The sequence below is a fragment of the Limulus polyphemus genome, unplaced genomic scaffold (genome assembly GCF_000517525.1).
Source record: "Limulus polyphemus unplaced genomic scaffold, Limulus_polyphemus-2.1.2 Scaffold697, whole genome shotgun sequence".
In the NCBI taxonomy this organism is placed as follows: Eukaryota; Metazoa; Arthropoda; class Merostomata; order Xiphosura; family Limulidae; genus Limulus; species Limulus polyphemus.
This window is the reverse complement of record NW_013666307.1, coordinates 239689-253125: the sequence shown is the minus strand read 5'-3', so window position 1 is coordinate 253125 and position 13437 is coordinate 239689. Positions and strand designations below refer to the sequence as shown.

General features: G+C 30.9%; 1 protein-coding gene across 1 annotated transcript in view; it reads right to left on the bottom strand.

Annotated features, from left to right (window-relative positions):
* The window catches only part of LOC106460038 (irregular chiasm C-roughest protein-like), a 64651-nt gene extending 51869 nt beyond the window's left edge, over positions 1-12782 (bottom strand). Inside the window, exons 1-2 of the mRNA XM_022386646.1 lie at positions 12181-12782; positions 171-296 (exon numbers count right to left, since the gene is read on the bottom strand). Coding sequence (XP_022242354.1) covers positions 171-270 — 100 coding nt within the window. The 5' untranslated portion in view covers positions 271-296; positions 12181-12782. The remainder of the gene's footprint in view (positions 1-170; positions 297-12180) is intronic.
* Positions 12783-13437: the final 655 nt, after the last annotated feature.

Here is a 13437-nt window from a genome sequence, read left to right as displayed (position 1 = left end):
TTTTTAACTACAAACAAACAAACTTCTTGTTAAAAATACTTTTTATTTGATAAGCATTATTAATTTCGCATATTTGCTTGATATTAATCCTGTGTTTCAAATTATTGAATTATATAAGTGATATATTTTTTCAAAAACAATAACAATAATATTTTTTGAGATGATCTTACCTTCTTTTCTTTCAGCAAATACTGGGAACATTGAAACAATGATGAGGATTTGTACACCAGCCGTGACAGCCATTTTCAGGTTTTTAGTGTTTGCTACCATGACGTTTCAGTAATAGAAACAATCACCTGAGAAAAAATAAAAATTTAATACTCTGGTTTGTAATGATATACACATAAATAGACACTTAAAATATTTGTAATTACGTTAATGTAGATTAATTAAAAACGTATCCCGGGTTGCAATTAGGATATATCGTTGTTGGTCTCTAAAAATAACATGAAATCACCTAAAGCCTTTATAGAAAGAAACCGTGCATTACCTACAAATAAAAATAAAAAATAAATAAAGACAAGTGAGATAATGAAATCACTAGTATCGTGAATGATATTTGGAGAATATGTCGTTACCTGTAGCAATGTGTTAAACGAGCTAGGGATTTCTATACACTTCTTTATATCATGGGCGTGTAAAGTGAAGTGGGTAAAAACAATTACGTGACGCATGCGTATGGAATACCAATTCAACAGAAAGTTTCAAGTGTTTAATGAATCAGTCATAAACCTCACCATAATGAACTTAAACGTTTTTTGTTTACACTGTTATACATATTTATTCGAAGAGTAACGAGGTACAAAATAGGCCTCCAAAGGAAGGAAATCGGTTTCCAAATATACATGTATGTATTGAAAAAACTACTTTTATTTGAAGTTATGTTATTCTGACGTAGAGATTTGACACCAGCATATCTGAAAAGCTACTGTAAAAACTACTGTTCCGTAAGAGAATATTCCGTAACACAAAATAAATCATCGTTCTATGTGGAAAAAAATAATAACTTGGATTTTAGATGTTATCTACCAAAAATACTTAAATGAATAAAGCATCGCTTACCTATTTTTTACTTACATGCTATTGGTGTAAAAAAAATAATGAGATTGTTGAATCTGACATGGAAAAAAAGTCATATGTTAAATCACCTTTTTAGCTGGTACAGATGGTGCAGATTAATACAGCTCTGGACAAAGTAGTTTATACTGCTAACTTAAGAAGAAGGGTGATTACTGGAACACAAAAACTCTACACATAGGCTAAGCGTACAGTTTCCCAGCTATGTCATAACTTGGAGAGGGAATGTGACATGCGGTTTACAGTTACAAGTGGTCAACATCACCACTTCTATTTGTATCAGAAACCAGCTTCTGTTTAGAGTTTGACTTGGCCTGTAAATCAAAACTGATTATGGCTTAATTAGAAACTAAGGAAATGATATAGTAAAGACAGCTGGTGATGAAAGATTTTTACTTTTCTTCCTAGTTTTAATGGTGCACCTCGTCAAGATCAACAAACTTGACAGATTAGACTTGTGGGGTTCGAGGCCCATTAAAAAACAAAAACAAGTGTTGTTCGTTCGTCAATAACTGTACTATTCTCGTAGACTACAGCATTTATAAATATTGTTCGTTCGTCATTAACTGTACTATTCTCGTAGACTACAGCATTTATAAATATTGTTCGTTCGTCATTAACTGTACTATTCCCGTAGACTACAGCATTTATAAATATTGTTCGTTCGTCATTAACTGTACTATTCCCGTAGACTACAGCATTTATAAATATTTTACCTTCTTATTTTTTCTTCATGAAATAATTTCAGTCGACGTTCTTTTGTTTTTGTTGAAATCATAGTATAATGGTTTGTCTAAGGGAATACAAATAAAACCTATTTCAGCGAGGTTTTCCTGTAGCACGAACACTTTCATAATCGTTTCGGCAAGAGAGTCGTTCTGTAAACACCATTTATCAGAGCTGTTGGAAACTACGGCGATATATATGTATCCTTCCCTTTTGGAATATAATTTAATTTTCAAGTACAAAAATACATAATTTTTTCTTTATATTTTCAAGTCTTTTTCTTGATATTTTTTGTATATGTAATATATTTTCGCTTTTAATTTTCTTCCGCCAATATTACATTAACAGCTTTGCCTATTCTTGATATTTAGATATCAGTTTTTTTCTAATTTAGGAAGATGAATGTTGTCTGCCTACAAAGTTATACTAAGATGAATGTTGTCTGCCTACAAAGTTATACTAAAATATTTCTTTTGCTGCATAAAAGGTTTTATTAGTAAGAAAAGTAAAACTATGAAAATCGTTATAATTGCGTTTCTTTTCAGTTATTGTTAAGATGCAGGACCTAAGATTTTAACCTTTTACTTTGTAATTCAAAACGTGATTCAAGTTTGGCATTCCATACTAGCAAACTGCTTTATGCTTCTTACAACAGAACAGAAAAATTACTGTAAGTTTAGAGAAATACCTAGACCATCTTGTTATTTACAACAAACTAGAAGTATTTTCTTAAGTTCGAAATTGGTAACATATTTTACGCGTCTCTATCTCAATTTTCAGTTCTTCATTTTTTATATTCTGTCCTTTGTGTTTAGCTTCCAGAATACAACCGTTAATTCTGTTCAACACGTTTAAAATTAGCATTATCTTATTGTTAATAACCGAAACCTAATATGCACATAATAATTTACATGAAATACATGTCTTTGTAAATAAATAATTAAATTAATCTTTGAAACACTAATGTGAAGGATGTTCACATATTTTGTTTAGAAAAATACCTCAGAATGTTTTATTATTGATAGAATATGTTTATACTCGAAATAAAACCCGTTTATTTTTACTTTCACGTTACTCAATAGTCTCCTGGGCGAGTGAACAGGTTTAAGTGATAAGTAGTAAAACACGACACAAGTTCCACGTTTATCAGACACAGATTTAAATTACATGCATCAGTCAGATAACTTAAATTACGACGAACTGAATATTTCGTAATGTTTTAACTTGGTCGATTTATCAGAAATGGTATTTTTTTTATTTCTTGTGCATGAAACTATATGACAACAAAAGAAATCCGATAACATTATAGCATTCGGAAGAGCTAAGGTCATTGGGATTATTGTTTCAATTTGTTTACTTTTCATCCTACATGATTTATTAATTTCATGAATATATATAAGTGTGTAGAATGTTGGAAGAGTTAAGGTCATTGGGATTATTGTTTCAATTTGTTTACTTTTCATCCTACATGATTTATTAATTTCATGAATATATATAAGTGTGTAGAATGTCAGTTTCTTTTTTTTTCGGATTCAAAATACGATTTAATTTATCTCTTAATCGTCGTATTTGTTGAGGTCTAATCAAAACACGTATGTCCCCCCGGTGGACAACGGTAAGTTTACGAACTTACTACGCTAAAATGCGGGGCTCGATTCCTTGCGCCAGATACAACAGATAGCCCAAAGTGGTTTCGCTATAAAACAAACAAGTATATTTATTGACTAATTTATATACAACAACCAAGTGGTTATTATAAAACCTTTAATTGCGAAAGTTGTTAATACCAATTTCGCGAAGTAATTATACGAAGAGATTGGTGTAATTACAGAAATACATTTAACGTTACGCAGTTATGTTTCTTTAATCACCAAGAAATGTTTTTACGTAAATAACATTTGTTCTAAATATTTTAATTAATCTTATTTTTTGAAATTCATAATAATAATAAATAATGATAATTTAAACACATTTGAAAATTACTTGTGTTTAAAGTTTCTATTAATGGCGGTATGGCAAAATGACATCATTCGAGCTGTCTTAATCAACTTTTAATGGAAATGAATCAGCATATAATCAGAGGCAATTGATAAATAAACAAATAGGTCAGCTGTACACTTAATTCAGTGTTAAGTTTCCAATATTACTTTTCTGTTTTAAGATGTAAAACAAACATTGGCATTGTTTTTTTTACTGATGTTGGATTAGCACCAACTTATATGAAAACTACACTTATAAGTCAGATAAAAAATAAAACAATGTACTGAGTACCAGGAGTTTAAAACAATAAGATAATAATTTCTGAAGTTTTATTCTTGATTAATTATCATAATTATTTATGATTGCATTTATCATGGTAAACGAAAACGCTTTTCAAAACTGTATGAAACAATATCTGGAAGGATATCCTTCAACACATGTCTACGTAGGGGTTATTGTTAGGCCATATTTTCAAGACGTCTACTTTAAGATAATTTCAGGAAAAACTTTATTAAATATCTAAAATTTGCATATTCTGTGCTTACTTATTAGGCTTATAAAATTCAATGAAACTACTTTTCCTTTACAATTATCTATGTAGTGCCCAAGTTTTAAACGTGACGAAGAAGACATTAGATAGTGTTTAAGAAACAAACAAAGCTAGAAACGTTAGGTACGGCACTTTAATAAATCTGACATCAGTTTTAACGACCTATAAAACTGCTATAACGTATAAATATATATAAAACATTTTTAGTTAGAAGAGCTAACAATGAAACCATTCCACGATTTAAGTTAAATTGGCTGATTATACAACTGACTGCGTGACGTGTTTCGTAAAGTCCCTAATTTCTCCTTTAACGTAATAATATATTTAAGAATATATGTTCATTCATCAGGCCTTCTTGAAGGCAAGGACATTTGTTGTAGTTTAGCAGATTGTAAGTAAAACGTACATACACAGTTATTATTTTTTAACAAATGATTTTGCAGGGATATTGTGTAATTATTCTATGCAAATCATGCATTATATATTATTTATATTAAATTATACATAATTCATAAAGATAGGTTACTAAACAGAGGATTTTGATTAGAGATTTGTTAAGGCATATTAATTCTGTTTGTAATACGTACTATACAAAATGGAATCTAATAAATACATTTCTCGACAGAAATGCTTAGATAAATACACTATAATAACAAACTGATCTAGTTAAAACATATAAGTTTAATAAAATCAAATAATTTAAACTAGATAAAATAGATAGAGAACAAAAACAAAAAGAAATAAAACTACCATTTTTATACACAAATTAAAGTCCACAAATCAAACGAAACTTAATCTAGAAGGAAACTCTGTTTAATAAACTTTTCTCACATCGAATAAGTGTTAGTAAAACATGTTTATTAAATTAATTTCTTCTGGTTATAGCCAGGTGGTATTCTATTTTGATTTTCACACATGGTAATAGGGTTAAATTAAACAACCTTGCATTCCTTTTCAAAGCATTAATTAGATACCAAGTTATTAATTATGGAGCAGTATTTGCAGCGGTAAGATAAGATTACGATTCTGGATAACTTAATATTTCGCTTATTTATATAGAACTGAAATAGAGAAGAATTTTACAGTAGCAGATTAGGTATCGATTTCTGGTTGTCGTGTACTTAAATGCAACACCTAAGTTATTTTAAACATGGAATTAAATATTGTTGACATAACACGTGTAAGTTCAATCAGCGATATTGAGACTAGTGTTTTATATACGTCACGTTGAAATAGAAACTAACAAAAACATTAACCAAGAATAGACGATTGAATTTCCCCCATCTTTAATCAGACATCTTAAATGATAAAATGAAACTCACTAAACATTTTTTTTTGTATGAATTATATCATATACATTTCAGAAATACTTGTTATGATCACCATGCTACTAAATAGAAACTAAATGGAATTTTATAGCATAAGAAAACTTATGTAAAACTTATGACCTACTTTCATATACTTTAAAACATTAAAAAAAGTTTAGAGACTCACTTCTAAAAAGCATTGAAATAAACATAAAAAATATAGGCTTATAGTAGTGCCTGGACTGCTAATCCAAGGGGCCGTGGATGCGTTATACAAGTGATAGTCAAATCCCACTATTCAGTTAGAGCAGCCAGCGTTTACTAGCTGCTTTCCCTCTAGTTTATCGCTTCTCAATTAGGGGACGACTAGTGCAAACAATCCTTGAGTAGCTTTGCGCGAATTTCAACAATAACAAACAAACAAATACTAAGGCATAGTTTGTTTCGTTCTTCCATGTTTCATTAGAACCATCATTGTCCCATGTTAACTAAAATCTTTCACAGCACATCGGTTTTGAATATTTATATATGGCTTACATCTGTTGACTAGAGTGTTGAGTTCAAGTATATAACATGTTCATCAGTGGGTATAATATACTTATGAGATGTTTCATTAGAACCTTCATAGTCCCATGTTAACTAAAATCTTTCACAGCACATCGGTTTTGGATATTTATATATGGCTTACATCTGTTGACCAGAGTGTTGAGTTCAAGTATATAACATGTTCATCAGTGGGTATAATATACTTATGAGATGTTTCATTAGAACCTTCATTGTCCCATGTTAACTAAAATCTTTCACAACACACCGGTTTTGGATATTTATATATGGCTTACATCTGTTGACCAAAGTGTTGAGTCCAAGTATATAACATGTTCATCAGTGGGTATAATATACTTATGAGATGTTTCATTAGAACCTTCATAGTCCCATGTTAACGAAAATCTTTCACAACACACCGGTTTTGGATATTTATATATGGCTTACATCTGTTCATAAATTAGCAGTGATAGACTAGAGGAAAGACAGCTAATTAATACCACTCACCGCCAACTCTTGTGCTACTCTTTTACCTACGAAATAGTTGGATTGGCAGTCACATTATAACGCCCTCACAGCTGAAAGAGCGAGCATGTTCGGTGTGACGGGGGTTCAAACTCGCGACCCGTAGATTGCGAGTCAAGCACGCTAACCATCAGATCACTATCATGAAACACCAATAAATATGTCATTAATCTATATATCCTGTTAACAAAATTATGAAACACCAATACATAAATAGCCTGTATATGTTCTTAACATCATCATAAAGCACCATTTCGTATGTTAGTTTATATATGCTGTTGACACAATCATAAAACACCAATACTTATGTCGTCAAACTATATGTTATTACCATCATTAAGAAACACCAATACACAGTCGACGTCTATTACGTACGTCGTTAATCTACATATGTTGTTAACACTGTAGTGAAACATCAATACTTCAATAGCGTCTATTCGATCTAAACATCTTTATAATACACGAGCACATCATGGGTGTGTATACAATGCTAACTACCGAATGAACATCAAAACAGTTTTTTTTTATATTAATGTTTAGTAGATCTGTGCATATTATAAGTTTCTTCTTTATAATACTACTTTTAATTAGGACACACGTAATTATTACATTATCTCCTGTATTTGATATTGAAAACGAAACAATTAATATATTGTCGACAATATATAGGTCAATAAAATCCAATGAAATCTGTGAATAAAACATAAATAAAATAAGTTAGTACTCAATCCTTAGATGCTTATCCCCTTCTGAAATACTGGAGATGTGTCTTTATGTAGTACTAAATCCTTCTTCGATGCTTATTCCCTTTTTAAATATTGGGGATGTGTCTTTATGTAGTTTATTGTCTACGGTGGAATTCTATAGTTCATGAAACGTTTTGAAAATAAATTATTCTAATGTTATCCTATCACTGATTAACTCAGTTTTTCTTATGAACTTTTAAACCAACCGAGAAAATACTGTGAAATAGGGGAGACATTGACACCGAGACAAATACGTTACATTAACATGAAATATTGGAATCTATGCAATTTCTTGTTGTACTATTTTCATGTAGAAGCTGTAGCACGTTTTGAGAAGGAAAACCGTTTAACTATCTAAACATAGCCTGTACAAAAGAAAAAAAAAACTCATTTGAAGCAGTTAAAATTCAGAATGCTACTTCTTCAAAAGACTATTTTGAACAGCTAGAAGCAGTCGAATTACAAGAACATACTTAAAAGTCAGTGATGCGGCAGATTGTTTCTGTTATTTCGTATGCTTCCCTTGACTTTAACTATTTGGCTTGGTTCTTTTTGTAGAGCGGTGTAGCTATTTGGTTTCGTCATGTCGAAATTGTTTACAAATATACAAAACGACTCAAAATCATTTGTTGCATATACATATCAGTTTGTTGGAATAAAAACATGAAGAACAAGTAACGAGTCGATATCGTGCGAGGTTAAAAGAATGGCCAGTAAATGGTTATAATAAGCATTATTTAAAGTATTATATGATACTAAGATCTGAGACAGAAAAGTAACTAAACTTTTTTATGATCTGACCGGAATGAGACCTGTAGTTTTTTCTTACATGCCACAGACGATGACAAATAGCTACACGTTTCTTACATGCCACAGACGATGACAAATAGCTACACGTTTCTTATATGCCACAGACGATGATCGTTTGTTAATAAGTAAGAAATTAAAGGTCAGTGAGATGGTAGTATTCTGATAATTTCGAAAATGAAAATATTTATTATTTTACATTAAGAAAACAGAGTAGGCAAAACGGTCGATGATGTAGTAATGTCGCACGATCATATAGTGTCTAACCCAAAGTATGATTATCCTTTCTACGATGTGATGGAAGGCAAGATCAAAAAAGGAGGTATGAACAGTTCACTGTTGGTCCGTTTGTAATGTGCAATCATTTCAAACATATATTTCTGCAAGGTTTCACGTTGTTTAACCCAGTGTTTTAATGTTACAAGCATGTTTATAAAAGATCTGATTCAAGACACCAAAAAATCATAAAATGTCATTTCCAAATGGCTTGGAAAAAGACATACACAGAAATACACAAAGTTTCTATTTTTCCTTATCAGATGTTATCTTTCTACATATTTCATTATCTGACAATTATCAACTAAGTTATTTTTAATACTCTGCTAGACACGAATATAATACTTTTGAAGTTGCGTACAGAATATTGCATTACAATTGTTTTACAACAGAAGACGTGTTCCTTTTTCTTTCTCTTTTATTCGTGGAACAATAATGACAAAATTAAAGAAAATATGAGCTCTAAGTATTAATACGAAAACTTTTTCAGCATCAAATTTAACCACTGATAAAAGATGGAGATTTTTACTCATGGAGGGCGCATGTATGCGTATTTAAAGATATAACGAGTCTTAAAACCGTATAAGTGCATGGAGCTTACGCATAAGTTATAACCTGCTGCTAAATAGACAGTCCTCAATAAGATATAGCCCTTTAAAGGTGTAGGTGTCAACGGCCTTAGGATAAAAGAGTATTAGAAATAGACAAATTTACTTAGAATAATGTATTTCTCATGTCAGGATGACGTTTTATTACAAATCCATCGTCAGTTTAAATACGTTTTTTTCTTTAAATTGTTCAGTTAAGGAAACTGTAAATAGTGTTTAGCGTTCTTCACTTACTCGGCAAACTTTCATAAAATAGATGTTTAATTATGAAGTGGAGCATCAGTTTATGATGTAATGAATACAAAGTTTTCAGACCACTTTGCTCGCAACCAGTTAACTGAACATCTGGACGTTTTTCTCTTCTCGGCTAATTTTTTTACTTGCACCTTTGATTCGAGAAGAAAACTTTCAAGTGTATCATATTGGTTGCTGAAATATCATTAAAAGCTGAGTATTATCTGTTTTATATAAACTGTAGAAGAGTTATCTACTTTTAGGATACAATAAGCAGGATAAAATATATTTATAGGTATCAGAATATTTTTATTTTCTGTTAAATTTTCACGATTAGAGTCAAATCTGGTTAGAATATAAATGTTCCAGGTAATCCGTTTCATGTCGACCAACAGAACTTGATAATGTTGAGCAATTATAGAAAATAGTTATCGATGTGGTTATTAATATTTTCTGACGTGTAAAAAAAAGTTTGATTTGTGTATTTTGAAAATTAAAAATTGCACAACGAACAGAAAAATACATCATTAAAAAGAAGAAGAAAAATGATGCTCATAAGAGATCACTAAGAGTAAGATGTAACAGATTATAAAATGTCACTGAATTAAATTTTACAAATATTTCGAAAGCATTAATAATCTTTGACATTATGCAGTAACTAGAAATAAGAAGGTTAAGACATATGAAGGTTTAACACCTTGAATATTGTTACGTGCATTGGTAATATATTATCTTATGTAACAATCGAATTCTTAACTAACCTCTACTTATCGTTATAGAATAAATAAAGGGTTGAGTACGTTCTATTAAAACATTTTGAATATATAGATTAGCAAGTCACGTGACAATTACAGTCGATACAAAGTCGCCGAAAATTGTATGCTTTTGGGAAAGTATTTAGTAGTCTTTTCCGACAGAAAATATTTATACGCATTGACCATAAAGATGTGGTCAGATCGGGGACCAGACATGGATACTCATTGTACTTAATGGAACTTAATAATAATGTACTTAATGGAAAGTAATCAAATTGGGAAATCAGAAACATCCAGAAAAAGACCTTCAACAAGTCGTGGTAAATAAAGTGCAGCGTCTATTAATAGGTGAAAATCTACAAACATAAAAAAGTGGAGGCAAAAGGCGTCCTCTTGTCCAGAACAGCAGTACGCAACATAATGAAGAAGGATCTCCATTTTGGCAACGAGATTATCAGGGTATAGGTTTATCAAAATAAGGTTTGCAGTCATGTTTCACGTTTAACCCAGAACAGCAGTACGCAACATAATGAAGAAGGATCTCCATTTTAGCAACGAGATCTTCAGGGTATAGGTTTATCAAAATAAGGTTTACAGTCATGTTTCACGTTCAACCGTCGCATTCCTTAAGTAGCGGAAGAATAAAACGAGTATTCATACTATTTCCTACAAAACGAAGACGTAACGGTCAAGTCGCAGGACAGACTGACCATGGAGCCTTTTGCAATAGAAATATTGCTACGAGGCTATTGTCAATATGCACTGTCGTCAGTTAGCTTACGACCGGATGACCGGACATGGCGACACGAAGTTTAAAGATGAAATGAAACTCCAAAGTCGTTTTAATGTAACGTCTACATATTTGTGGCAAATGAAAACATTTAATTTAGTTTCTTCTTCATTTATTTACGTTGTTTTCGACTTAATACTATTTATAGAGTCATTAAGGCAAAGGATTAGTTTCTAATTTTATACATATCAAAATTTTTATATTTAAGTAGAAAAATGTTAGTGGCAGGAAATCAAACAGGTTTATGTTTACAGGGATAAGAACTCTCAACTACAACTTCTCCAGATCATAACACGATTAAAGCATTTCCTAATGATAGTATATTGCATTATATTATATGATATTGCTGTGTTCGGTCGAAATTTACCTAATTCAAAATAAGATAATGTGATATTTAAGTAAATACACACATAATAAAGTATCTATGCACATCTTTAAATAATTCAAACATCTATTCCTTTATCTAACATATTTCAGACGTATTTACAAATAATGTTCATCACATATTTCAGACGTATTTACAAATAATGTTCATCACATATTTCGGACGTATTTACAAATAATGTTCATTGCATATTTCAGACGTATTTACAAATAATGTTCATCACATATTTCACAAACCTTTCTCCAACTAACGAGTTTTTCTTTTCTCTATTTTCTTGTTGTTCTACTTTTTTAAATTCTGAATCACAGTATTTTTATTTAAAATAATGAATTTAGTTATTCATTGGGATATTTATCATATCTATCTTGTTATTTTGGTACCACTTTTAGGCCTTAGAAAAACCATTTAATGAATGTTAACTTTTTTATTTATGTATTGCGATGAAACCTTAAAAATAAACATTTATTTATAATTCATATCTATCAATAAATGGGAATCCATGCCGAACAAAAACATTACATGCGAATGAAGTAAAATATATATTAAATCCTCAGCAATGTTTCTAAAGAATAGATAAATATGCAGATAGATCATTTTTGTGATAGAATAATGAATTTTCTTTTCTTTTTATGGGTAATATAAAAAACTTCGTAAGAATGACAAAGAAAAAGTGTGACAAGTTTCAAGGCTATGTTTAGCACGAAATAAGAATGGCTAATGAAATTAAATCACCAAATGAGAGATGTTGAAAACACTTGTATTTTTGAGGGTGGTATTGGAACAGAAAAACCAAACAGAAAGTTATTGAGGAAATTATAGCATCGTAAGTAAAGTAAATGTTAACGTTTTAAGCAAGGGTGTAAAGTCTTACCTAAGAAAATAAAAAGCATTTCCTTGAAATGTTTTCCATTATGAACTAGCTGCTACACAGACACAATATCTGCTTCTCTTTCATTATGCTGACAGTTATTCGTATTGTGCGTTCACAGCTCTCAAGAAGTCACGACTAGCACTTAAGTTAAAAGAGAGCACTCAGTTGGGTTCCCTATACTCCTACATTTCCTGCGGTCACATCTGGCTCCAGCATGATCAGACAGAGATCACGAGACGTCCCAAATGCGTTCTGCCCGAGGCTCAGGAGCTCCTGTCGACCCACGTGTTTGAAAGTAAGAGATTGTTTGATGGCGACATGTGGTTCCCAGCGGGTAAATCAACTCTTACTTCAATCCTAATCTCTTCGATGATGACGAACAAGGATGACCAATGATACTCTTGGGTTTTGGTCAAGAGTTTTGGTGACAAGTTTATGAGAAAGATCTTAGACTTTGAGAAAAAAATCAAATATTCATTATCAAAATTGTAAAGTGTACTTTCACGAAATAAGATAAAGAATTGGCATTCAGAATATAAGATTTGTCATATTTTACATGACATTTCATTGAAGTTTATCAACATGCAGCAGAGCTGCTTGAATAATATGACAATCTCTATAGGAGACAGATGCGCTTCTGAGTAAGAGGGTTCTGTATAAGCTCAGGCAGAGTGGGTGAGTCGACTCGTTGCTAGGGGAGGAAATATGTGATTTTAGACCCAGAAACTGGAAAGAATGCTGAAAATAGTTAATTTGACCGATGACTGATGCCTTCGCATAGCTTGATCTATAAATTTCTATTTAAAACTATAGAACTCACAACAGTAAGTTGCTAAGTAACTACAGCCATATATTTATCAAAAGTTGACTATTTTATGATATTATGTCTACCCTTCTTTATCGAAATATTTGTTATACATTGAAGATTAGCATTTAATATATTGATAAAATATCAGCATAAAACATTTTAATATTTGACTTATATATAAAATTCAAGAAACGTTTCTACTAAATATAATATTGATAACAAATGAATGTGTAGTAGAAAAAAATCTTTCAATGATTTATCTAAATATTATAGTATTAGAATACAAAACTAACAGATAAAAACTTACTAAACAATAAAATGAAAAATATTATAAAAGTGAAGAAAAAAAAATCCAATGTGAAACTTTTAAAGTTTCCGGTACTACCAGGCAGGTGTTAACACATTCTCTATGTTGGGATGGATGGCTCGGATTGTTAATCGAAATGGTA